The sequence below is a fragment of the Artemia franciscana genome, chromosome 6, assembly GCF_032884065.1.
Source record: "Artemia franciscana chromosome 6, ASM3288406v1, whole genome shotgun sequence".
Classification (NCBI taxonomy): Eukaryota; Metazoa; Arthropoda; class Branchiopoda; order Anostraca; family Artemiidae; genus Artemia; species Artemia franciscana.
The window spans coordinates 762,037-788,270 of record NC_088868.1 but is presented as its reverse complement, the minus strand read 5'-3'; the positions used below and the strand labels follow the sequence as shown (position 1 = coordinate 788,270).

Sequence of the window (26,234 nt, the reverse complement as noted above, 5' to 3'; positions counted from 1 at the left end):
GTAAAGAGCGAGGGACAACCCATTTCATATACGGAGTAATTTCTGTTCGTTTTAAGTTTTAATGTCGCTCCTTACTTTCAGTTAAAAAAAAAACTAGTTTTTTTTTATTTAATTTCTGGACGTTTTTGAATTAATGCATGTTTGGTTTTGGCTCTCCGTACATAAATTATTAAAATGAAATTTGCATACTAATTCTTTTTTGGCTAAATGGCTTTCTCTTAGTTTTGATCAGACGATTTTGAGAAATAAGGGGTGGAGAAGGAGGCCTAGTTGCCCTCCAATTTTTCGGTTACTTAAAAAGGCAACTAGAACTTTTAATTATTAACGAACGTTTTTATTAGTAAAAAATATACGTAACTTAAGAATTAACTTACGTAACAAACTTTCATAACTTTATATTTTTATTATGTATATGAGGGGGTTTTCCCCCTCGTTAATACCTCGCTCTTCACACTAAATTCTAAGTTTTGTCCCAATTCTTTAAGAATGACCCCTGAATCAGAAAGGCCTTAGAACAAGTAGTTGAAATTACTAAAAATACTTTAGCATAAAAGGCGAAGTATTTATCTCCTCCTAAATACATCGCTCTTTATGCTAAGGTATTTTTAGAACCCCTCATATGCGTAATAATCTCTGTTCGTTTTTAAGTTTTAATGCTACTCCTTACTTTCAATTGAAAAAACTTTTTCATGTTTATATTTTCATTGTTTTTTTTTTTTAATAGTAATGCTAGAAAATCCTGCGCCCTTTTCATTGAATTTCTCTTCCCCCATGAAATATTCCTCCAAGGAAAGATCCTCCCACATAGCCCCCTCCCCTCAACCCCACACCCAAACCAAAAAAGTCCCCCTGAAAACGTAGGTACACTTCCCAATAACCATTACTGTATGTAAACCTTGGTCAAAGTTTGTAACTTGCAGCCCCTCCTCCAGGGACTGTGGGGGAGTACGTCATCCCCAAAGACATAGTTACTGTGGTTTTCGACTATGCGGAACAAAATGGCTATCTCAAAATTTTGATCCGTTGACTTTGGGGAAAAAATGAGCGTAAGAGGGGGCCTAGCCTCCAATTTTTTGGTCACTTAAAAAGGGCACTAAAACTTTTCATTTCCGTTAGAATGGGCCCTCTTTCAACACTCTAAGACCACTTGGTCGATACGATGACCCCTGGGGAAAAACAAAAAAAATAAATAAATAAACACGCACCTGTGATCTGTTTTCTGGCAAAAAATACGAAATTCCACATTTTTGTAGATTGGACCTTGAAATTTTATATATAGGGTTCTCTGGTACGCTGAATGCGATGGTGCGGTTTTCGTTAAGATCCTATGACTTTTAGTTAGGGGTTTCCCCCTATTTTCCAAAATGAGGCAAATTTTCTCAGGCTCGCAACTTTTGAGGACAGAGACTAAATTTGATGAAACTTAAATATTTAAAATCAGCATAAAAATCCGATTCTTTTGATGTATCTTTTAGCATCGAAATTACGTTTTTTAGAATTTCGTTTACTATTGAGCCGGGTCGCTCGAGCGCTATGCGATTCAGAAATAGTGGTAAAAATGGCAAGGCACACAAAGTATGGCGGGACGAGCGGCACTATGAAATTTACACCAGGTGATAGAGTAACTGATCCCTCTATTAGTATATCAGTTTGTGACAAAATCCTGAATCAAATGGATAAAAACCAGTAGGCTGAAATAAAGCTTATTCACCCGAAAACCCGGTGGTGTAAAGATTTCTTCAGATAAAACCTGCTTCAAATTAGTAGGTCAAAGAGAGTATTTCAAGAATTTTGACACAAAAATAAACATGTATATTGTGTTGCGTATCATTCGTCATGCAAAACAAGTGTATGTAATAGAAAACTTATTTCATAGAAAAAAAGAGTTAACTAGAACAGAACACGAAGGCGTGTCAAAATGTCTGACGGTAGCCCTTAGTTAGCGATCAAAAAAAAAATTTTCTGGGGGACATGGTCACTTCAAACTCTTCACTTTGGTCTGTTTTGCCGTATGCTATAATTGCTAACACTGAAATTCCAGAAGCACCGTATGAAAGGTTTTAATACAAACCATTAAGAAAAAATCCAAATGGAAATTGTAATACCCATTAGGTTAAATAATAATAGCATACACTGGAAATTTATTCTAAAAAGTATGGGTAATTTATAAGAGTGGAACTAGCACTAGTATCGACAAAAATCCATCAACACCATCTAGCTTTGGCGACACGGAACATTTTTTCACGTTTTGTAATTGTTTTCAATCAGGAACTGACGTCAGACACTTACTTCTATCCTAAATTTACCAGTTACCCTAAATATGATAACTAAATTTATTGTTTCATCGAAAAAATGCCTAGTATTGCCAAACGCTAGATGGCGTTGATAAGTTTTTTTTTGTCGAAACTAGCGCCAGTTCCCACTCTTATAAGTTATCTAAACTCTTTTATCTATAATATATATATATATATATATATATATATATATATATATATATATATATATATATATATATATATATATAGGGGAGTCAAGTCCATTTAATTTTCGCTATAGATTCTCCAAATATGAGGATAACAGAGGAGCGAATCTGCAGGTGGCTTAAAAACTCCGACTCTGCTTATGTGCCTGATTGTGGGAACAGAACTTCCCCCTTTTTTGGCCAGAGGTAATTGAAATAGATAATGTACCGATAGTGGTAATTTTGTCTTATAGCCACCACACTCAAGATCTTGTATTGCAAACATGAGACAATAACCGGTTTACATGATTTTTTTTTACCAGACAATATTAGCTTTGGCTCGGTGGGAAACTCCATTGTAGCTATATTTTAATTAAATATTTAGTTGGTATTTTAGTTAGGTTAGGTTAGTTTAGGCTACGCAATATAATGCGGTCTGACCGGCCACCCTTCCATAATTCTTTGTTGTAGTTTCCGGAATTTTGTTGATAAAGTATTATATTTTCATCATATTTTGTTTTATTTCATTAGCATCAGCCAAACTTCACTTCACGATAGAACTTAAGCGAGGTGGCTATAAGACACAACTACCTAGATAATATCTTACTTTATACCAGTGTTAAGTTTTCATAAAACCTAGCCAATCGTGTGGGTAATGCAGTATCTTATTCCCTCAAAGTATCTCAAATCCTTAGGGGAGGGGGGTAAGGGGACTTGTATTTTATGTTGTGGAAAGAGGACGAAACATTTTTCTCTGGTCCTTAGAAAAGGACACAAGCTACGGTGCTATATATTTTCTTATGGCAATCGTCTATTTCGCTTTTCGCAATATATTTTTTAATTTTAAAAGAAAACATTGACATATTGTCGAAGGAAACAGATCTTGGGTCTGGCGCTTCTTCGTGGTAATATCTATGCAGCGAAATGTAAATTTCGTAGCTTTTCCCTGTAAAAACTCCGAAAAAGTGTCAATGCCTGTCCCAAAGATGTCAGTGGTCGATAAATGGAAAAGACACGAGAGTCCCACCCTGCATTGGACATTTATTTTGATGCAGGAGAGATTAAGTCAATTGAATGGAAAGTAAAAAGGTAAAGATTACGGCAGTTGGACTTTTCAGTCCCTATGGGGGTGCAAATTTCAGTTTCATGGCCCCTGAACCAGGAAGTGCAATGGGGGGGGGGTTAGGGGCCACCCATACTTTGCTTTCGTACACCCTTCCTTTTTACCTTCCCCAGATTTCTCCACGTACCCAGTTAAAGCTGGGTCAACTCTGGGTGAGCTTACAGAGTCACGCCAGTAACCCCCGTTCCAAACCAAATAACAAGCGACACCAGGAATCGAAGATTTTCTAGAGGCCCAAAAGCGGTAACTGGCTCCATTCACTCTAAGTAATATCTTGATAGTGAATAAGAAAAGAAAAAAAAAACAGATACCACTCCTCTAGTTTTAGGGGACGATTCAAAAGACAGAAGACGAAGTGTTGCCTCCTTGTATTCAAAATAAAGTGCCTCCGCTTCTTTGCAAATACGTTCAACGTATTTGAACGTGTTGACACATGTTGAACGTGTCGAACGTATTATACGTTTTATACGTATTGTAATTTCTACGTATTATAACGTATTATACGTGTCGAACGTATTATACGTGTCGAACGTATTATACGTATTATACGTGTTGACACATGTTGAACGTATTATACGTTCAACGTAAAATACGTTCAACATGTAGGAAAGGAGAAGATGCGAAGACGGCTAAAATCTCAAGACGGAATACTAAATAGGGTAAAATGCCACCAACTATGGTGGCGTGGGAATGTTATACCAAATGAACTCTTGTCATTTCTCGGAGATAACACTCGAAGCAATGTTGCGTGGGCAACAATCACAAGGAAGACCACATAAAAGGTTGACTGAATAGCTATGCGGTAATTGCGTGTTATAGCGACCACACTCAAGAAGTGAAGTTAGGTTAATCATAATGGAATAGGCTATACCAAAATATGATAAAACAATATTTTAGTAACAAAATCATGGAAACTACAACAGAGAATTATGGAAAGAAGGCCGCCCAGAATGCATTATACTAAATACCTAACCTAACCTTCTCTATATATTAAATATTTAATTAAAATATACCTGCATAGTACTTTATCTCGCTCAGGCTGTGCCTGTTATCTCTAAATGGACGCAGAAAACCAGTTACATTATAGATCAAGAACAAAGTATAGTTGCTACAAAAGCTAAGTACCAAATATACCTCCAGTGCATATTACAACTAGAACAGTATTATAGAATATCGTTAGATAGATCTTCACACCGAGTTCGTACCAGTCAGCGAAGAGGAAGGAGGGTGGAATGTGCCCCGTGAAGGACGAGGCTTAAGAAGTGATATTTGCTAGTTTAAGGCCTCTTTTAAGTCAAACACAGTAATTGAAACATTCTTACTTCGCTATGTTCAGAGAAGTTTCATTTATCGGATTTTCAGAGATAGTCCCAGTTTAATTAAATCACAGGAGATCCCAAAACTAATTTAGCTGGTTTTGTTCAGTGTGTTTTCCTTTTCTTTTTTTCTTTTTTTAGCTTTTTTATTAGCATTAACAGTTGACGAGAAAGAAGTGTATAAAATAGGAGACAGAATATCAGCAAAGTTAATGGTTAGCATATAGCCCCAACTCCTACATTACAAAGGGGGATTCAATTAAACTGGAATTACCTCAGAAAACTCAAAAAAAAATTGAAGTAATAATTCTGTTATTATACTGTTTAGTTTACAAAAGGAGGTTGACTAAGCTGTTGTCGTAGCTACCTTAGAAGGGGAAATTTTGTATTGAGTAGGCTACTAATTTAATAAACTAATAAAATAAAAAAGTAATAAACTTTAAACTAGCTGTAACATTCGACTGGTGCCGAACCCGGTGGGACTGAGGTGGGAATGAAAACACGATTTGCTCACCTTGTGTTTTTCCTTTTCAATAGTTCGCTCAAAAGCAGTCCAACATCTCTAAGGTATAACAAAGTTTTTTTTCACTGCTAGAAGAGAAAAAATATTTATTTATTCTACAATCTCCCAAAAAAATAATTATACACAATAAGCATAAATAATAATAAAAAAACTGGTAAAATTCTAGTTAATTGACTTCTTGCTATCTCGGAAAGTGTTTAGGTTAGGAAAATGAAACTTTCAGGCATGGGTCTGCAGGCTAAAGTATGTCCCGGGAAGGTATTTTAAAGTACCCACCTCCACTCCTTCTCCCTCTAGAGGGCCCTGAAATTTGCCTACATGACAGGTCTATACCTATTGACAAAACAACATTTTACCTTAATTTTCAGTTACTAGTTGCTTTTTCTCTGCCTTTAGTTCTGAAAATGCAATTCCTGTTATTTGAATAGAATTTTGAGCCATATCAATGTTTTTTTTTCTTCAAAATTTAGAAAATGTATTTGAATATCTTTAAAACCTTATAAAATGGAATTGAGCAAAGTTATGAAGCTGAAAACAATTTTGTCGTACTTCATTTAAGCAGAAGATCTATTTTGCAAGGTTTCACTTTTATAACACACATATTTTTAAAGGTCATCAAAGGTCAGAGCCTTCTAGAGGGAGAAGGAGTGGAGGTAGCTGCTTCAAAATACCTTTCCGGGACATACTTTAGCCTGTGGATTCATCCCTGAAAGTTTCATTTTCCTAACCTAAACCCTTTCTGAGATAGCAAGAAGTCAATTAACTAGAATTTTACCAAAAAAATTTCATTCGCTTTCATAATTGACTAAAGAAGTATATTTTTTTTCCTCCTGAATCTACGAGTATAAATGAAAACAAGGAGCGCAAAACGAAGTGTACTTTACATAACATATAGATCAAATTCATCGAAGTTGTCATTACGTAACAAAATTAGTCAATGGGTTGAGGTGAAGATCAAGTTATTTTCAATCTGTTTGTGCTCTTTGTTTTAACTTATATTCATAGATTCTAGAGAAAAAAAGTGCCTACTTTTTAGTCCATTTTGAAAACAATCCTTGGATTTTTTTTATTTTGTTATTTTTGACTTTTTAACCTTCTGTAAAAATAAAAAAAAGGGTATAGATTCTAGAGAAAAAAGTGTCTACTTTTTAGTCAATTTTGAAAACAAGCCCTGGATTTTTTTTTTATTTTGTTATTCTCAACTTTTTAATCTTCTGTAAGAATAAAAAGAGTCTATAGGCCTGTATTCTAGAGAGAAAGTGTCTACTTTTTAGTCCATTTTAAAAATAATCCTTGTTTTTTATATAGTTATTTTTGATTTTTAAATCTTCTGTAAGACTAAAAAAGTCTATAGATTCAAGACAAAAAAGTGTCTAATTTATAGTCCATTTTGAAAACAAGCCTTAGATTTTTTTTAAATTTTATTATTTTTGACTTTTTAATCTTCTGTAAGACTAAAAAAAGTCTATAGATTCTAGAGAAAAAGCGTCTACTTTTTAGTCCATTTTGAAAACAAGTCTCGTATTTTTTTTCGATTTTTTAATTTTTTACAAAACTAAAACAAGTCTATAGATTCTAGAGAAAAAAAGTATCAAGTTTTTAGTCCATTTTAAAAAACAAGCCTTGGATTTTTTTATTTAGTTATTTTCAACTTTTTAATCTTCTATAAGATTAAACAAAATTTAGTCTTTCCTAAGGCAAAAATTTGTTATTTATACTGAAAAATTGAAAATGGTTTTAAAATGCCTCACAAAATTAACAAATGTGTGTGAAAAACACATAAATAAATAAAATATGAATAATTATCGCAGTTTTTTTCTACCGCAGTGTGAAGCAGTTATAGCAACACATCATACTGCATATAACAATAACTTACCTTACCTTATAACTTACCTTATAACTTATAGCAAAAACTTATTGTATATTTAATCAGTGTGATAATTCGTCTAAATCAAGCAGAAACGAATTGTGAAACTCCCCCTACTTGTGCTCAAGGCTTTCAATCTACAGGGTCAATAGTTTTGGTCAGTAGACAATTTATAAAAAAAAAGATATGGGGCGAGGAACTTGAACAAGGGGAAATTTCGATTTTGTATTTTTGCGTTGTCATCGAGATATGTTCAAAAAGAAACCGAGAATACGGGTAAATTCAAAACCCAAACATATAACAAGAAAACCGGGACATTCCAATGATTAAACTATTGCTTTTGCTCTGTACATAATAAACTAATAATGTTTAAGCGTTTGGTTTATTTCATTTATTTATTATACAAAAAATGTGTCAAGCTTATGACTTGCGCAACAATGAACAATCATCTTGGCCGTATATTAACAAAGGGGATAAATCCCGACTCGTTCGTGATCTAAGGGACCACTCAGGAAGAGTTGGAAATAATGACGTTACAATACATTGTCGAGGCTCAAAGGAGCTCCTTCTTAAATGAATTACAAAAGACTGGATCTATGTTTAGGAAGAAATGGCCATTGCGCGGCAGAATGACCTCTAGTTGGGCTAAAGTTGTCTTGTAGCATAAAATGGCAGTAACCAACAATTTTCCTTCGAAGACATGTTCGAATACTCCCCCCCCCCACCAACCATTCAACGTTTTATAATAGTTTCATAATAGTTTAGAAGCAATAATTAATCATATAATAATTCATATATGCTATTTATATTATATCTTGCGTAATCGACGAAGCAATCATTTTTGCTCTTTTTAACTCCGCTCTTTACTTCCATAAGAAACAATTCGTTTTTATGGCACTTGGTATCTATCAAGTGACATATAGCAATCGCAAATTCTGTCAGTCTGTCGGCCTGTCTGTCCTGGTTTTGCTACTTTAGGCACTTCCAGGTAAACTAGGACGATAAAATTTGGCCGGCGTATTAGGAACCAGACCAGATTAAATTAGAAATTGTCGTTTCCCTAATTCGACCATTTGAAGGGGGAGCAGGGGGACGGTTAAACCGGAAAAATTAGAAAAAATAAAGTATTTTTAACTTCCGAACGGGTGATTGGATCTTAGTGAAATTTGATGTTTGGAAGGATATCGTGTCTCAGAGCTCTTATTTTAAATCCCGACCGGATCTGGTGACAATGGGGGAGTTGGGGGGGCCTAAAATCTTGGAAAACGCTTAGAGTGGAGGGATCGGGATGAAACTTGGTGGGAAAAATAAGCACAAGTCCTAGATACGTGATTGAAATAATTGGAACGGATCCGCTCTCTTTGGGAGAGTTGGGGGGAGGGTTAATTCCGAAAAATTAGAAAAAAAAACGAGGTATTTTTAACTTACGAAGGAGTGGTCGGATCTTAATGAAATTTCATATTCAGAAGGACCTCGTAATCATTTTAAATCTCGACTTGATCCAGTGTCATTGGGGGGAGGGGGGACTGGAAATGCTGGGAAACGCTTAAAGGGGAGAGATCTAGACGAAACTTGGTGGGAAGAATAAGCACAAGTTCAAGATACGTGACTGACATAACCGGGCTGGATCCGCTCTCTTTGGGGGAGTTGGGGAGGGATGGGGGGGGGGTAATTCGGAAAAATTAGAAAAAATGTGGTATTTGTAACTTACGAAGGGGTAATGAGATCTTAATGAAATTTGATATTTAGAAGAATCTTGTGATTTAGAACTCTCATTTTAAAATCCCAACCAATTAGGTGACATTCGGGGAGTTGGAGGGGGAACCGGAATTCTTGGAAAACGTGAAAATCGAGGTATCTTACGAATGGGTAATCGGATCTTAATGAAACTTGACATATAGAAGAATCTAATTTCTCAGATGCTCTATTTTCAATTCGAGTCGGATCCAGAGACATAGAGGGTTGGAAGGGGGAAACAGAAATCTTGCAAACCGGAAATCTTGGGAAACGCTTAGAGTGGAGAGATCGGGATGAAACTTGATGGGAAAAATAAGCACAAGTTATAGATACGTGATTGACATAATTGGAACGGATCCGTTCTCTTTGGGGGAGCTGGGGGTTGTTAATTTGGAAAAATTAGAAAAATTGAGGTATTTTTAGAGCGGGTGAGCGGATCTTAATGAAATTTGATATTTGGAAGGAACTCATGTCTCAAACCTCTTATTTCAAATCCCAACCAAATCTGTTGACATTGGGGGGAGTTGGTGGGGGAAACCGGAAATCTTGGAAAAGGCTTAGAGTGGAGAGATCGGGATTAAACTTGGTGGGTAGAATAATCAAATGTCTTAGATACGTGGTTGACGTAATCGGACTGCATTCGCTCTCTTTGGGGGAGTTAGGGGGTGGGGTTTAGTGATTTGGCGAGTTTGGTGCTTCTGGACATGCTAGGACGATGAAAATTGGTAGGTGTGTCAGGGAGCTGCACAAATTGACTTGATAAAGTGGTTTTACTCGATTCGACCATCTGGGAGGCTGAAGGGATAGGAAAAATTAGAAATATTGAGGTATTTTTAACTTACGAGTGGGTGATCGGATCTAAATGAATTTTGATATTTAGAAGGACCTCGTGACTCAGAGCTCAAATTTTAAATCCCGACCGGCATTAAGCCTCTGATTTTTCTTTTAAATCAATCTATTGATTCTTAGAATTTAGCTAGAGCTCATACCATACGAGCTCTTAACTCTTGGCTTTTCCGGCCTCGTCACAATTGCCATATGAGCTCTTATTTAAATTAATTTTCAATAGCAGCGGAAAGTAAATATATATATATATATATATAAATATAAATAAATATATATAAATAAATATATAAATATAAAGTAAATAAGTAAATATATATATATATATATATATATATATATATATATATATATATATATATATATATATATATATATATATATATATATATATATATATATCTCGCTATAGAAAATACAAAGAGCATATATAATTCGTGCTAATATATTGGATTATTGCGGGGAAAGGAGGGGGGACTAAAAAGCAAAGATACGATTAGGAATGTTATAAGTAAGCATTTTAGAATGCTTTATAGTAGTTTTCAAAACTTTATAGTGTTTCCTTTGGCAGTATTCATAAACTAGGCCAACACATAAAAAAAGACAATAGCCTATCAGCAAACTTCGGAACATAATCTAAGGTCAAACCTAGCTGGGTAATTGTGTATTATAAGCCACTCGCTCAGTTTATCAAACAGTGCGTGGTAACGAACTGTAGCAAGGAGCGACCCGGCTCAATAGTAACCAAAACTCTAAAAAATGGAATTTTAATGCTGATTTTAAATATATAAGTTTCATCAAGTTTAGTCTTACCCATCAAAAGTTACGAGCCTGAGAAAATTTGCGTTATTTTAGAAAATAAGGGGAAACGCCCCCTAGAAGTCATAGAATCTTAGCGAAAATCACACCATCAGATTCAGCGTATCAGAGAACCCTACTGTAGAAGTTTCAAGCTCCTATCTACAAAAATGTGGAATTTTGTATTTTTTGCCAGAAGGCAGATCACTTTTAGGGGGTGTTTCCCCCTTCTTTCATAAATAAGGCAAATTTTCTCAGGCTCGTAACTTTTGATGGGTAAGACTAAACTTGATGAAACTTATATATTTAAAATCAGCATTAAAATGCGATTCTTTTGATGTAGCTATTGATATTAAAATTCAATTTTTTTGAGTTTTGGTTACTATTGAGCCGGGTCGCTCCTTACTACAGTTCGTTACCACGAACTGTTTGAAAGTATTTTCAGTAATTTCAACTATTTATTCTACGGCTTTTGTGATTCTGGGGTCATTCTTAATGAATTGGGACAAAATTTAAGCTTTAGTGTAAAGAGCGAGGATCTGACAAGGGGGCGAACCCCCTCATATATGTAATAAAAATATGAGAATACAAAATTTCTTTACGTAAGCTAATTTATAAGTTACGTAAATCTTTTACTAATAAAAATATTCGTAAAAAATTAGAAGTTCTAGTTGCCTTTTTAATTAACCAAAAAATCGGAGGGCAACTAGGCTTCCTCCCCCGCTCTTTTTTTCTCAAAATAATTCGATCAAAATTATGAGATTAACCAAAAAAAAATGCAAATTTCGTTTTAATTATTCCTCTGCGGAGAGCCAAAATCAAAACATGCATTGATTCAAAAACGTTCAGAAATTAAATAAAAAAACAAGTTTTTTTAACTGAAAGTAAGGAGCGACATTAAAACTTAAAACGAACAGAAATTACTTCGTATATGAAAGAGGCTGCTTCCTCATCAACGCCCCGCTCTTTACGCTAAAGTTTTTTACTGTTTTAAAAAGAAGAATTGAGAGACAGAGTCAAACTTTAGCGTAAAGAGCGGGGCGTTGATGAGGAAGCAGCCTTTTTCATATACGAAGTAATTTCTGTTCGTTTTAAGTTTTAATGTCGCTCCTTACTTTCAGTTAAAAAAACTTGTTTTTTCTTTATTTGCTTTATAAAATTCGAGAACAAACCATTTTTTCGTTAATTTCTTTCAGCTTAACGTGAGACCAGACAAAAACAAGTGACAGAATAGATGGGAAAATGATAAAATTCCAGTTGATTGACTTTTGGCTATCTTGGAAAGGGGTTAGGTTAGGAAAATTAAAAACTTTTAGGGATGAGTCTAAAGGCTAAAGTATGTCCCGGGAAGGTATTTTGAAATACCCACCTCCACTCCTTCTCCCTCTAGAGAGCCCTGGCCTTTGATGACCTTAAAAAATATGTGTGTTATAAAAGTGAAACCTTGCAAAATAGATCTTCTGTTTAAATGAAGTACAACAAAATTGTTTTCAGCTTCACAACTTTGCTCAATCTCAATTATGAAGTTTTAAAGATATGCAAATACATTTCCTAAATTTTGGAAAAAACATTGATATGGCTCAGAATCCTACTCAAATAACAGGAATTGCATTTTCAGAACTAAAGACAGAAAAACGCAACTAGTAACTGAAAATTAAGGTAAAATGTTGTTATGTCAAAATTTCAATAGGTATAGACCTGTCATGTAGGCGAATTTCAGGGCCCCCTAGAGGGAGAAGGAGTGGAGGTGGGTACTTCAAAATACCTTCCCGGGACATACTTTAGCCTTTAGACCCCATCCCTGAAAGTTTCATTTTCCGAAACTAACCCCTTTCCGAGATACTTTACTCCTCCCCTCTAATGTGCAAATATATAGCCCAAATTTGTTTCTTAAGTATTATATTTCCATCATATTTTGTGATATTTCATTAGGATTGAGCGTCCAAGAAACAGTTTACAGTATACCCAGAAATTCTAATTAGATGAAGCCCTTAAGTGAGTGGCGTATAATACACAAGTACCCCTTGTGACATTAGAGGGGGCGAGGAGAAGACTGTGACGGCAGGGTATACTTACGTTTTTTTAAGTTTCACAACCAAACACGGTAAATACACACAAATATCATTAGCGATGAGATTTTACCAAAAACCCGTAAGGACCATGTGTCACCCTTTAACACTTTAAGGACTCAAAATGGAATCTGATAGCGAATATCATATTTGGAAAGAACGTTAAAATATACATCGAGCGGTATGTTCTTCTTTTAACTAGCAAGTTAATCCTAACACAAAATGTACCGAACATATTCTTGGTTGGGTCATGACTCATGATAAATACCTTGAAATTTTATTTCGTAAAAGCGTTCACTCCTAACTTAGTGGCGGGAATTAAAAAAAAATGGAAAAAGTAACAAATTAAAAAGCTAAAAAATTGGCGTACTTACAAAACTTCACAAGAAAAAACTTCAAATCAAAAAATTCGACAGCTAAAAATTTATCCTTTGTTACACTTGAATGCTGCAGGTACAACTAGATTTTATCACCTTATTGATCAATGCTCATAGCAAGGCGGCATTACCGAAGCACGGTACAGTGAACGGGTAGAAAATTCACCACCTACCACAACCACACCCAAATCGACATTTAAAAACTAGAACTAGTCTAGTCAACGAAAAATATGATTTTAAAAAAACTAAATGACATTTCCCAAATATTGGTTCAACGAATATTCAGCAATAAGAAAAAAAGGTAGTTTTTTTTCTATTCTTGTCAGCAAATATAAAAACTCCATTTCATTTAAACCATGGAAATGAACCACTTGCTATTCTTCAGAAATAACGTCTCCCCGAAGATAAGGGTGCCCACTCCATAGGGCTTGAGGAGCCTTGTTGCCCCCCCCACGGAAAAAGAAACGTATATATATATATATATATATATATATATATATATATATATATATATATATATATATATATATATATATATATATATATATATATATATAGGCAAAGCATATGTATTGTAGTGTTAAAAATTGACTTTATTATGGCATTAAATACAAAAAAGCTTTTTTAACTGAAAGTAAGGGGCAACATTAAAACTTAAAACGAACAGAAACTATACCGTATATGAAACGGGCTGTCCCCTCTTCGATGTCCCGCTCTTTACGCTAAAGTTTGACTCTATAACAAATCTACTTCTTAATAAAAAAGTTTAGGTAAAGAGCGAGGCTTTGAGGTGGGGGCAGCCCCTTTCATATAAGGAATAATTTCTGTTTGTTTGAAGTTTTATTGTTGCTCCTTACTTTTAGTTAAAAACATGTTCTTTTATTGAATTTCTGAACATTTTTGAATTAATAAAGCTTTCGAAGATTGCTCCCCGTGCATGAACAATTAAAACAATTTTGCATATTAATTTTAGCTTTTTTTAACTAATAATAATCTTATAATAACTTAAGTTTCATTTTTTTCTAGCTATTTAAGAATGACTCCTAAATCACAAAGGCTGTTTAATTAGAATAATAATTTCAAAAGTTAAAAAAAAAAAAATTAGCTTAAGAGTAAACTATTTAGGAGAGTTAACTCCCCGTCATTTGCGTAGTATTTTGTATTCCTTTTAAGATTTAATGTTGCTCCTTACTTTCTGGGGAATTTCTTTTATTATTTAGTTTCTGATCATCTTTTAGTAGTACTGGGAAATCCGGTGCCCCCTTCATGGAAAATGTCCTTCCACCATGAAAAAATGGTCCATGGAAAGATCCTCCCACGTAATGTTTTCCCCCTTCCCCCACCACCAGATAAAAATTCCCCCTGAACACATCTGTTTGCTTCCCAATAATCAATTCTATATGCAAAAAAAGGGCAAATTTCAGAATTTGCAACCCTTCTCCTGGGGACTCCAGGAGATTAATTCATCCTTAAATACATTGTTATATTTTTCGACCATCCTGAACAAAATAGCTATCTCATAATTTTCATAGAGTGACTTTTGGAGAAAATGAGGGTGGGAGGAGGTCTAGTTGCCTTCCAATTTTTCAGCCACTTAAAAAGTGCACTAGAACTTTTAATCTATGTTCGAATGAGTCGTCCAGTGTGTCTATACGTTCACTCCTGAAAAAAAATGACACTCATTCGTGATGTTTCTTCTGTCAAAAAATACAAAATTTCACATTTTTGCAGATTGAAACCTGTACAGTAGGGTTCTCTGATGCGCTGAATCTAATGGTGTAATTTTCATTAGGATTCTTTTACTTTTAGGGGATGTTTCCTCCTTTGTTTGAAAATAAGGCAAATATTCTTAGGCTAGTAGCTTTTGATGGGTAAAACTAAAGTTGATAAAACCTATATATTTGGAATCAGCACAAAAATCCAATTTTATTATGTATATTTGGGTATCAAAATGCCGTTTTTTTGTAGTTCAGTTACTATTGAGCCGGGTCGCTCCATACTTACAGTTCGTTACCACGAACTGTTTGAAAACTACGTTTTTTAAACTTGTGCTCAGGCATATACACAATAATCTATTTTGTATGGGAGGAGGGAATGCAAACTAATTTAATTAATAGTTTGAGAATAGGGTACCCGTATATTTTTAGAAATTTCTGATTGGGGGTGAGTGCTAGGTCTGAGCATCATACACGTTCGAGGTCACACCCCGATTGTATTATGTCTTCTTTAAATTGTTTTTCAGATTCCCCTCACTTCAAAAATCTCCGATTACACTTGAACCAAACACTTTTGCACTATTCCCTGAATAACAGGGAATTTTCTCTCAATAAAAGCTTTTTTAACTGAAAATAAGGGGCAACATTAAAACTTAAAACGAACAGAAACTATACCGTATATGAAACGGGCTGTCCCCTCTTCGATGTCCCGCTCTTTACGCTAAAGTTTGACTCTATAACAAATCTACTTCTTAATAAAAAAGTTTAGGTAAAGAGCGAGGCTTTGAGGTGGGGGCAGCCCCTTTCATATAAGGAATAATTTCTGTTTGTTTGAAGTTTTATTGTTGCTCCTTACTTTTAGTTAAAAACATGTTTTTTTATTGAATTTCTGAACATTTTTGAATTAATGGAGCTTTCGAAGATTGCTCCCCGTGCATGAACAATTAAAACAATTTTGCATATTAATTTTAGCTTTTTTTAACTAATAATAATCTTATAATAACTTAAGTTTCATTTTTTTCTAGCTATTTAAGAATGACTCCTAAATCACAAAGGCTGTTTAATTAGAATAATAATTTTAAAAGTTAAAAAAAAAATTTTAGCTTAAGAGTAAACTATTTAGGAGAGTTAACTCCCCGTCATTTATGTAGTATTTTGTATTCGTTTTAAGATTTAATGTTGCTCCTTACTTTCTGTGGAATTTCTTTTATTATTTAGTTTCTGATCATCTTTTAGTAGTACTGGGAAATCCGGTGCCCCCTTCATGGAAAATGTCCTTCCACCATGAAAAAATGGTCCATGGAAAGATCCTCCCACGTAATGTTCTCCCCCTTCCCCCACCACCATATAAAAATTCCCCCTGAACACATCTGTTTGCTTCCCAATAATCAATTCTATATGCAAAAAAAGGGCAAATTTCAGAATTTGCAACCCTTCTCCTGGGGACTCCAGGAGATTAATTCATCCTTAAATACATTGTTATATTTTTCGACCATCCTGAACAAAATAGCTATCTCATAATTTTCATAGGGTGACTTTGGGAGAAAATGAGGGTGGGAGGAGGTCTAGTTGCCTTCCAATTTTTTCAGCCACTTAAAAAGTGCACTAGAACTTTTAATCTATGTTCGAATGAGTCGTCCAGTGTGTCTATACGTTCACTCCTGAAAAAAATGACACTCATTCGTGATCTTTCTTCTGTCAAAAAATACAAAATTTCACATTTTTGCAGATTGAAACCTGTACAGTAGGGTTCTCTGATGCGCTGAATCTAATGGTGTAATTTTCATTAGGATTCTTTGACTTTTAGGGGATGTTTCCTCCTTTGTTTGAAAATAAGGCAAATATTCTCAGGCTAGTAGCTTTTGATGGGTAAAACTAAAGTTGATAAAACTTATATATTTGGAATCAGCACAAAAATCCAATTTTATTATGTATCTTTTGGTATCAAAATGCCGTTTTTTTGTAGTTCAGTTACTATTGAGGCGGGTCGCTCCATACTTACAGTTCGTTACCACGAACTGTTTGAAAACTACGTTTTTTAAACTTGTGCTCAGGCATATACACAATAATCTATTTTGTATGGGAGGAGGGAATGCAAACTAATTTAATTAATAGTTTGAGTTTAGGGTACCCGTATATTTGTAGAAATTTCTGATTGGGGGTGAGGGCTAGGTCTGAGCATCATACACGTTCGTGGTCACACCCCGATTGTATTATGTCTTCTTTAAATTATTTTTCAGATTCCCCTCACTTCAAAAATCTCCGATTACACTTGAACCCAACACTTTTGCACTATTCCCTGAATAACAGGGAATTTTCTCTCAATAAAAAACACTGTCCCTACCGTCCCTACTGTCCCTACCGAGTTTCAGTGGTTGCACTCGATATTTCTTTTCGTTTTTTATGTATATCACTGCAAGTTAAAACTTAAATTCTTTATGCATTTCCGTTCATCATAACTTTTTAGAAGCCTTCTCTCCCTCCCTACTCCCACTTCAAGACAAACTGCGAAAGTATACGGTTTCGCTTGAAATATGGAGCGAATAGGTGAAAAATATAAATACCAGACATGCGCATAGAAAAAATTATAATATAAGTGAAATAGAGATTAGAATTAGATGTCGGGTCAACAAAGAAACAGGTAAACCAATTAGGTGGAAACAGGTGCAGACAAAAGTCTCATTTGCCTCCTTCCTCCCCAGATTTTGCAAAATTCCTTTTTTCAGCATTTTCATTGAAAAATACTTTTAATATATTTGCATTAAAAAGCATTGAGAAAACAACAAAATTACCCCCCGCCCTTAAACTTCGAAAGTGCATTTTGACTACCCCTTCCTCGCTGAATTTATCCCCCTGTGTTGAACTTGATTCTTTGTTATCTTTACTGGATTCGGTACAAAAGGAGAATCCATCACATTTTAATAAAGTGGTGCTGTTTGGTTTCCTTTTCTAACATATGCATAAGGAATAATGGGATTGGCTTACAAAAATACATCTCAGATATAAACCAATGAAACTAAAGCACAATTTTATCCTGGAGAAACTGGAGACAGATGCGAATCTACGGCATTTTTTCGGGGGTAAGATGGGTCCACATCCGGATAGTCTAGAGACATGGGCTATGTAATAATTTTTTCTCCATATTCTTGGGGGACAGCCACCCCCCTCCCTCCCCAAACGACGCACCTGATAGCAGATTAATATTTATTTTAATTTTTTTGGTAAGACACTACATTTTAAAAATTCTTGGTTTTAAGAAATATTATAAAAGAAACACGAACAATTATGTTGAGCAAAGTCAAAATAGTGCGCCACAACAATCCTGGGCTATTTAATCAAGGTTCATAATAGAAACTGGGCACCCCCACCCGGGCCATAATAACAGACGGGAGAGGAGCAAGGACCCTCAAATGTACACTCAGCAGGAATAATCGGTGCGTGGATATGTCCTGTGGGTACAAACCTTCTCTCAGTAATGGGTTGAACAGACCCAGGCTTTGGGATGCAGAACACCACCGTGGAAGGATCTTCTATGGAACGACGGAAGGGTGTGAAACCCAGATGTATGGACAACGGCCTCTGTAATGGACTGCCTCGACCTTTTCATGGTACCTGCAAGACTGTGGACCTTGCGCTCAACTCTACTCTGTCTTGAGGAGTGGCGCCACTCGAGGAGGTTGTAGCCTAGTAAACGACACAGCATTCGCAAGGGATTCTGATTAGTGGATAATTTTTCTGAGCTTGGTCTATTTTGATGGTCATTTTTGGGTTGAAAAATTTCTTTGTAGCTAATTTATCTACTATGGGATGCCCCCCCCCCTTAGTAGCATAATATTTGTAAACACTAATTTATAATGAGTCAGAAGTAATAGGCTTGAGATTGTCTCTGCACGATTTCAACTCTTATTGATAGAAGAGTATCGCCAAGTGCTGAAAACCATGTTGTGACCAAGATGGGCCTAGGATTGCACAAAGACTCCATTTAACTGGAGGGACTTCTTGTTATCCGGTTCTAAGCCGGCTTAAGCGCTTCGGTGTAGACTGGAGAAGATATGTTGGTCCCTGTCGTGCACTGGTATCTGGGACCATTGCTTTTCCTGAGGCCAAAACAACTTCAATGATTTAAGGAATTTGAAAATTGGGACTTCGAATGTTACAACGTTAAAATATTACTATCGTACTGACATTTGACGGACAAATTAAGACGCTTCAAATTGGACTTGTTACGAGTTTCAGAAAATTACATCCCATGGGTAGGAAGCACGAAATTAGGTGGTTCATTTACTCAGGCAGGAAGGGTGGGGTACATAGACAGGGAGTAGGGCTCAAGATGAACAAGAAAGCTGCTTTTTAGACCGGGAAGGCATCAATAATAGAATACTGATGGCCCATTTTATGACTAAAGGTTCAGGGTTCCAGTTGTAGCAATATAAGCCCCTCTAGGACCGACTGACAGAGATACTAGTGACTCAGACGAATTTTGCTTAAAGTTACAGGAGCAAATAGACAGGGTCCCAGGTAGATTTATGGTATTTTATTAGGAGATTTGAACGCCCAGGTTGGTGGAAATAGGTATAGATGGTATCCTAGCCTTGATACATTTGGTCTAGGAAAAGAAAACAGTAATGGCTACAGACTGCGGCAATTTTATCGGTATAAGAATCTAGTTATAACCAATACAATGTTTGGTCACAAAATGGCCCATAAGTTAACGTGGTATTCACGTGATGGTGATGTTAACTGTAAATCGAAGACTGGCAGAATTAATGCAAGATACTAGAGTATGTAGGAGTGATGTTATTGATGTTAAAAGGAAAGATCCCTATCTTGTAGTGTCTAGGGTTCATGTTAAGCAAAATTATCGGAAGGGTAACTAACTCCCGGGGAGTTATGATATTGGCAGACTCCAAGATGAGATTTTGAGAAAAATTTCCAGGAACAGTTGAATACTAAATTTAAGAGTTTAAAATTTGACAGTACAGAAGATGGACATAATAATTTTAGGAAAACAATTTGTGAAGTTGCTGATGGTTCCCAGGGAAGAGAATTAGGAACGCAGCTAGGAATATTAGTGAAAAAGCTTTATGTTTAATAGAGAGGACAAGAAGGATTGAAAAATAGTAAGGCCCCAGTTGCTGATAATATGGTAAATACATTCTTAAATAAAGTGGCTCTGAGGTTAGAAATAAGCTACTAAAGCATATGAATGTGATTTTTGAAAAAGGAAGAGTACCTTGTGATTTTAGGAAAACCCTAGTTAAACCACTGATTGGGTGCCCATATGGGGGAGGGCAGGGGAGTTTGGCTTCAGCCGTCCTGGCTGAATGATGCTGTCTTGTATTTTTATATTTTTGTTCTGATATTTCTATTATACAGTAGTGAAAGTGCATATTAGATCAGGTAAGCCAGGGGTGGATCTGGGATTTCCTTTAGGGGGGTGCATAATAGGTTGTTTCGATAAACTTCGCGAACTGTATTTGATAGGCATAAATTAGTGATTTAAATTCTCAGGGTTTCAAGCTATGGAGATTTCTAATTGATTTTTTTTTTTTTAATCTTGATATTTTCAGATATTCAATTCAAACGTTTAAATATCAATATGTCTTTTGAGCATAAAAATTAAAATTTGAAATTTGACTCAGATTTAGCATTAAATAAGAAAATTTTTTCTATAAAAAATTTGATTAAACAACTAATCATGGAGATATGATTGGATGGCATGTTCCAAAATAAGTATTAAAATCCTCAGTTGTATATATAGCAGTTTAGACAATTTTATGCATAAATAAATGCAATCCTTATACAAAAACATAACTGTATTTTGTGACTGGCTGGTATTCAGAAGGTGAAAAATTTTGAAGTAATATTGCAGTTGCGTTCTGTTTTTTTGGTTAAACTCAAGTTGTGTGAATTTCATCTTTTTATAATTTTTTTTTTAATGTTTGAAAAAAATTAGGGTCATTCCAAAGATTGAAACTGGCAATTCAGAGACCCATCTATACCAGCTAGATAAAAAAAAAAAAAAAAAAAAAAAAAAAAAAAAAAAAAAAAAAAAAAAATATTTGCCTTCTTTTATAAACAATTTTTCGAAAATCTATTCTTCTTAAATGATTACTCCAACTTTTTAAGGTGTATTTTGCCTCATATACTTAGTTTTAAGTATATACTTATAAGAACCTTGATCAAAGTTTAAAGAAAATGACCTTTATTTTAATGTTTTAGGATGCACAGAGGTGATTTGTCATATAATATAGAGCTTTAATTAGATGAAAATAGGCAGCAAAATTGCCACCATTTGCTCACCATAATCCGAAACTTAAATTAATAATTTTTGCATGTCTCATACATTTACTTTCTATCAGACAATTCCTCTAAGAAACAACAATGTCGTAAAAACAACCCTGCTTCGCAAAAAAGCACACCCGAAAAACCAAAACAGACACCCAAGAAAAGTAATTATATCAATTTCTTTGCCTCATTGCCATAGCAAGACTCGAAAACAAATTTCTGACAGTAAAAAGAATTAAATATTTTGCTTTTCAGCCCCGTTGTGACAGCACAATCCTGAAATATCATTTCGACAGCCTAAAGAAGTTATAATTTTAAATTATCCCCTCCTTGTTATTACGAAACGAAAATTTTCACCTCCCAGTTGGCTTTTGTCGTAAAACGGACAGATTCCCGTAATAAACCTACATTTAATTAAATACTTTTTGGCAGTACGCGTCATTAGTAAAATCTAACAGAGGCCACACAAAGTAACTAAAACATTGTTTCAAACTTGTTTGCAAAAAGACTGAGTTTTAATAATTAAAAACTTATTAAAAACTGAACATTAAAAACTGATTACAAAAGAATTTCTTTTCTTCCCGACCCAAATCAGAGCAAGCGGATCCAACCACAAATCCACTGCTACGTCAGAGGGGCGAGGCACCCCCTGGATCCGCCACTGATGTAAGCCCCTCCATAAAAATCAGCCTATGGGAGCCCATGAACCACAATGTAAAAAAGGTGATAAGAGTGAGTGTGATCATTATCGAGGCATTAACCTGGTCTCTCTAGGTAGCAAATTAGTGGGTAATATGATAGTTTTTAGACTGAGAGATCCTGCAGACAGCGTGATAAGAAAAGAAAAGTGTGGTTCTAGAAAGGGTAGAGGATGTGTCAACCAATTATAAACTCTATTGTTTATAATTGAGAAGTGCCTTAGTTGTCAAACACATTTTGTCTTTAGTTTTATAGATTATGAGCAAGCGTTCGATTATGTTGATAGAAGCGCTTTAGCGAAGTTCTTATCCTTGTGAGGTATACCTGACAAATACAAAAAAGTGATTAGGGCTGTGTACGAGAACGACACTGCTGTGGTTGAGGTAGGAAATGAGGCTAGCATCTGATTTCGTATTAAATCAGAAGTTAAGCAGGGTTGTATTCTGATTCCCCTTTATACGGATCATTTTGATGGACTTTGTCTTAAGGAGCAAAGTAAAGGCAATGAGAGAAAACGGAATCAAATGGGGAGGGAAAATTTTCCTGGACTTTGATTGCTAATGATTTAAGCATCCTAGATGAAATTGTGAAAAAAAATGAATGAACTTCTAGAGGTTTTGCAAGTCCAGGGTGCTATAATAGATCTAAAAATTAATGTTAAGAAGACTAAGTCGCTAAGGCTAGGAATAAGTGAAGATAAAGAGGTTATGCTGAGTAATGAAAAGATGGATCAGGCGGACACCTTCACTTATCTTAGTAGCATTATTAGTAAAGACGATGGGGTCACTGAAAATGTTAAAACAAGAATAGTGAAGGCTCAGGGTAACATTGCTGCGGTTAAGGTAGGAAATGAGCTTAGCAGCTGGTTTGTATTAAATCACGAGTTAAGCAGGGTTGTGTTCTATCCCCCTTTATATGGATCATTTTGACGGACTTTGTCTTAAGGAGCACAGGATAGGCAATGGGAGACCACGGAATCAAATGAGAGGGAAAACTCTCCTGGACTTAGACTATGCTGATGATTTAAGTATCCTAGGTGAAAATTTGAGCCAAATGAATGAATTTTTAGAGGTTTTGCGTGTTCAAATGGCTAGAATAGGTTTGAGAATTAATGTTAAGAAGTCTGAGTCACTAAGGCTAGAAAGAAGTGAATATGAAAAGGTGACGCTGGGTAAAGAAAAGATTGATCAGGTGGGTAGCTTCACTTACCTTGGTAGTATTATTAGTAAAGACAGTGGGAGCAGTGAAGATGTTAAAAGTAGAATAGCCAAGGCTCAGGGTGCTTTATCACGGTTGAAAAAAGTCTGGGAGAACAGAAAGTTCAGCCTGCAAACCAAGATTGAAATATCAGAAGCTACAGTGATGACAGTGGTCAAGTATGGTTTTGAAGCATGGGCACTCAAAAAAGTGGATGAAGGTTTGCTAAATATTTTCCAGAGAAAATGCCTAAGGGTTGTTCTGGGTACCCAGCTGACTGACCGTATTTCAAACAGTTGGCTGTACGAAAAATGCGGTTCTATCCAGCCTTCTAGGGCTATAATGAGAGAAAGGTTGAGATTGTTTGGGCACATTCTGCAGATGAAGGATGACCGATTGCCGAACATTGTCCTTTTTGGCCAACTGTCAAGGGCTAAACGGAAACTAGGTCATCCAAGGTTGGGGCGGGAAGAAGTTATAAAGAAATATTTAAGAGAAATAGGAACCTTCTGGGAGGGTGTAAAGAGGGAAATTTTGAATATATTGGAATGGAGGAGGAGCTTGCGTATCTGTGTTGGCCTCAGAAGGCTTGGTGCTGCGGTGAGTTGTTAGTAGTATTAGTAGTACTAACAGCACTATTACACCCCATGTGTACTTGGTCACTGCCAATACTCCATTCTAAATCTTCTTCAACATAAATTAAGCAAAAAGATTTATACTCTACCCCCCTTCCAAGAAAGCAAGACATATTAGTTCCTTCAATCCAAATTCTCCTACCATATTATGTTCTTAAGATATTTGGAAATTCTTATTGTTTCTAAAAGCTGCTGTTTGGTCTTTTCTAGCTCGTAGATATAGCTAGAAAACGGAAATCTTGAATTACCAATGTTGATTATCACGCATTTACGAGTAAAGAGCGGATATATATATATATATATATATATATATATATATATATATATATATATATATATATATTCTATGTATATTATATATATATATATATATATATATATATATATATATATATATATATATATATATATATATATATATATATATATATATATTCTATGTATATTATATATACATATATATATATATATATATATATATATATATATATATATATATATATATATATATATATATTCAAGTTCAAGTACTTATCTATCTTAATGACTAAAGTAGGATAACAGTCTTCCTTTCTCTTTCTGTCTTTCTTTTTTGTTTTTACTTTTTATGTTCGGTTGTGTAATGAGTGTTTGTTTCTGTGTTTGTGCTGTTGCATTAGTGATTTTTTTTCACTATATTTATATATATATATATATATATATATATATATATATATATATATATATATATATATATATATATATATATGTATATATATATATATATGTATAAACATATTGAAAAAAAATTGCTAATGCAACAGCACAAACACAGAAACAAACACTCATTACACAACCGAACATAAAAAGTAAAAACAAAAAAGAAAGACAGAAAGAGAAAAGAAGACTGTTATCCTACTTTAGTAATTAAGATAGATAAGTACTTGAACGAGGCCTTAACCCTACTCACCCATCCAATTATATAGGTCAAACAGCATAGCCATACACATTCAACCGAAAAGAATAGTCTATGGACAGGCAGTCGTGTCGTAAGTAAGAATAAGTAAGTATAAGTAAGTAATTAAAATTATAATTCAAACAAATATTTCCAAAGCGGATCTGACTAGGGGGTAAATATATATATATTTTTTTTAAGTATTCTTACCTTTATATTCTTATGCATCATAACCGAAATCGTTTCAGGCCAATAATTTCTTCAAGGAAGGGTTCTTTGCTCCCACTGATTATATAGAATTTATCATAGACACGGTACAAATTTTATTTATTAATCACAATGTTTTTTTGTTTTTTTTTTTTGCAAACTGCGTCTTGGTTTGCGGTTTCCTTTGGCGTCATTCTGTATTATCTGGATGATAAAAATAAACCCACAAGTTGTTTGGCTGCAAATGGGTTGCTTTATTTCCAAAAGGACTGTCACCCCGACGATGTCGGGGTAAGGATGAACATCGAAAGAAATTTTGGTTAAAAAGACCTTTTGAGGTTAAATAGACCTTTTGAAGAGATCCAGAGCCGTTCAAAGGGGGTCCGATTAGGGCCAGCTTCCCCGGGTGCCGTGGCTGAGGGAAGTTGCGTCAGAGTGGGGGAGTTCCCAATTTGATCAAATTTTTCACTTTGATTCAGCTTTTTTGTTTATGTTTGAGTCGGGAGGGGGCACTGCAATTAATTCTTCCCCAAGAATAATCACTGCTTGAGATTGTAAGGAAAAAGTAAGCACAAGTACTCACTTGTTTTTCTTTAATATAGGGAGGCGAAGTATTTTCAATTTTGATCTATTGGTATTGGTGATTCAATTGCTAGAATGTGACTCACTGGTGCTCATTAACCCTAATATATACTAAGTAGCGTTGTTTACCCTTTTGGGGTTTTATATCTCTCTTCTTTTCATTTTATGTCTTTCTTTTAGATAACAAATAAGAAAAAGTGGCAAGGCTGGGCCTTCAAGAAGAGGGTGATGGCTTATCAACTACTGAATGTCATATGCACCAGGTGACGTCAACCTTGGGGAGCGGAAGCGTCCCATGCATAAGTAACATATATAACTACCAAAGTGCGTCATGTCGCGGAAAGAAGAGGCTCTACGAAGCGTACGAAACGTTCAGGGTTGCCATCCCTAGTGACTTATCACTATTTCTATTGATTTTTTATGTTGCCTACTGTTTTTTATCTAGCTAGTGATATATAGTGATTTTTGTTGTGAAACAACTGATTTTTTTGGTCAATCTAGTGATTTTTAAAATATAGCGTATGGATTCATGATTCAATCGAATTCAATCGAAATGCAGATCCTAATATGTTCCAAATTTACATTTATGCAAATATGCCACCTCTGAAACTTTTGATTTTTCACCGTATTTCCGTATCAGATATAGACATCACAGCGTTATCATCAAACAGTTCGTGGTGATGAACAGTAGTAAGGAGCGACCCGGCTCAATAGTAACCGAAACTCTAAAAAAGGAAAATAGTTACATCAATATTAATATTAAAAAAAAAATTGTTATCAATTTTGATACCAATAGTTACATCAAAAGAATTGCATTTAAATGCTGATTTTAAATATATAAGTTTCATCAAGATCAGTTATAC

General features: G+C 34.9%; 1 protein-coding gene and 1 long non-coding RNA gene across 7 annotated transcripts in view; one reads left to right on the top strand and one right to left on the bottom strand.

Moving 5' to 3' along the window:
* Positions 1-24,909, bottom strand: part of LOC136027884 (uncharacterized) — an 84,965-nt gene extending 60,056 nt beyond the window's left edge. The window contains exons 1-2 of one of the 6 annotated variants that reach the window (XM_065705306.1): positions 24,793-24,909; positions 5,415-5,491 (exon numbers count right to left, since the gene is read on the bottom strand). Coding sequence is in view for 2 of the 6 variants with exons in the window: in XM_065705304.1 (XP_065561376.1) it covers positions 4,598-4,603 (6 nt within the window). In the remaining 4 variants the exon portion in view is untranslated. Of the gene's footprint in view, positions 1-4,597; positions 4,664-5,414; positions 5,492-13,107; positions 13,247-24,792 lie in introns of those variants that run through there. The other 5 variants (XM_065705305.1, XM_065705308.1, XM_065705307.1 and 2 more) reach the window with 5 other exon arrangements.
* Positions 13,324-25,850, top strand: LOC136027885 (uncharacterized). Its single transcript, XR_010617684.1, has 2 exons — positions 13,324-13,415; positions 25,552-25,850. It is a non-coding gene; the product is annotated as an uncharacterized LOC136027885 (long non-coding RNA).
* The last annotated feature ends 384 nt before the right edge of the window (positions 25,851-26,234 follow it).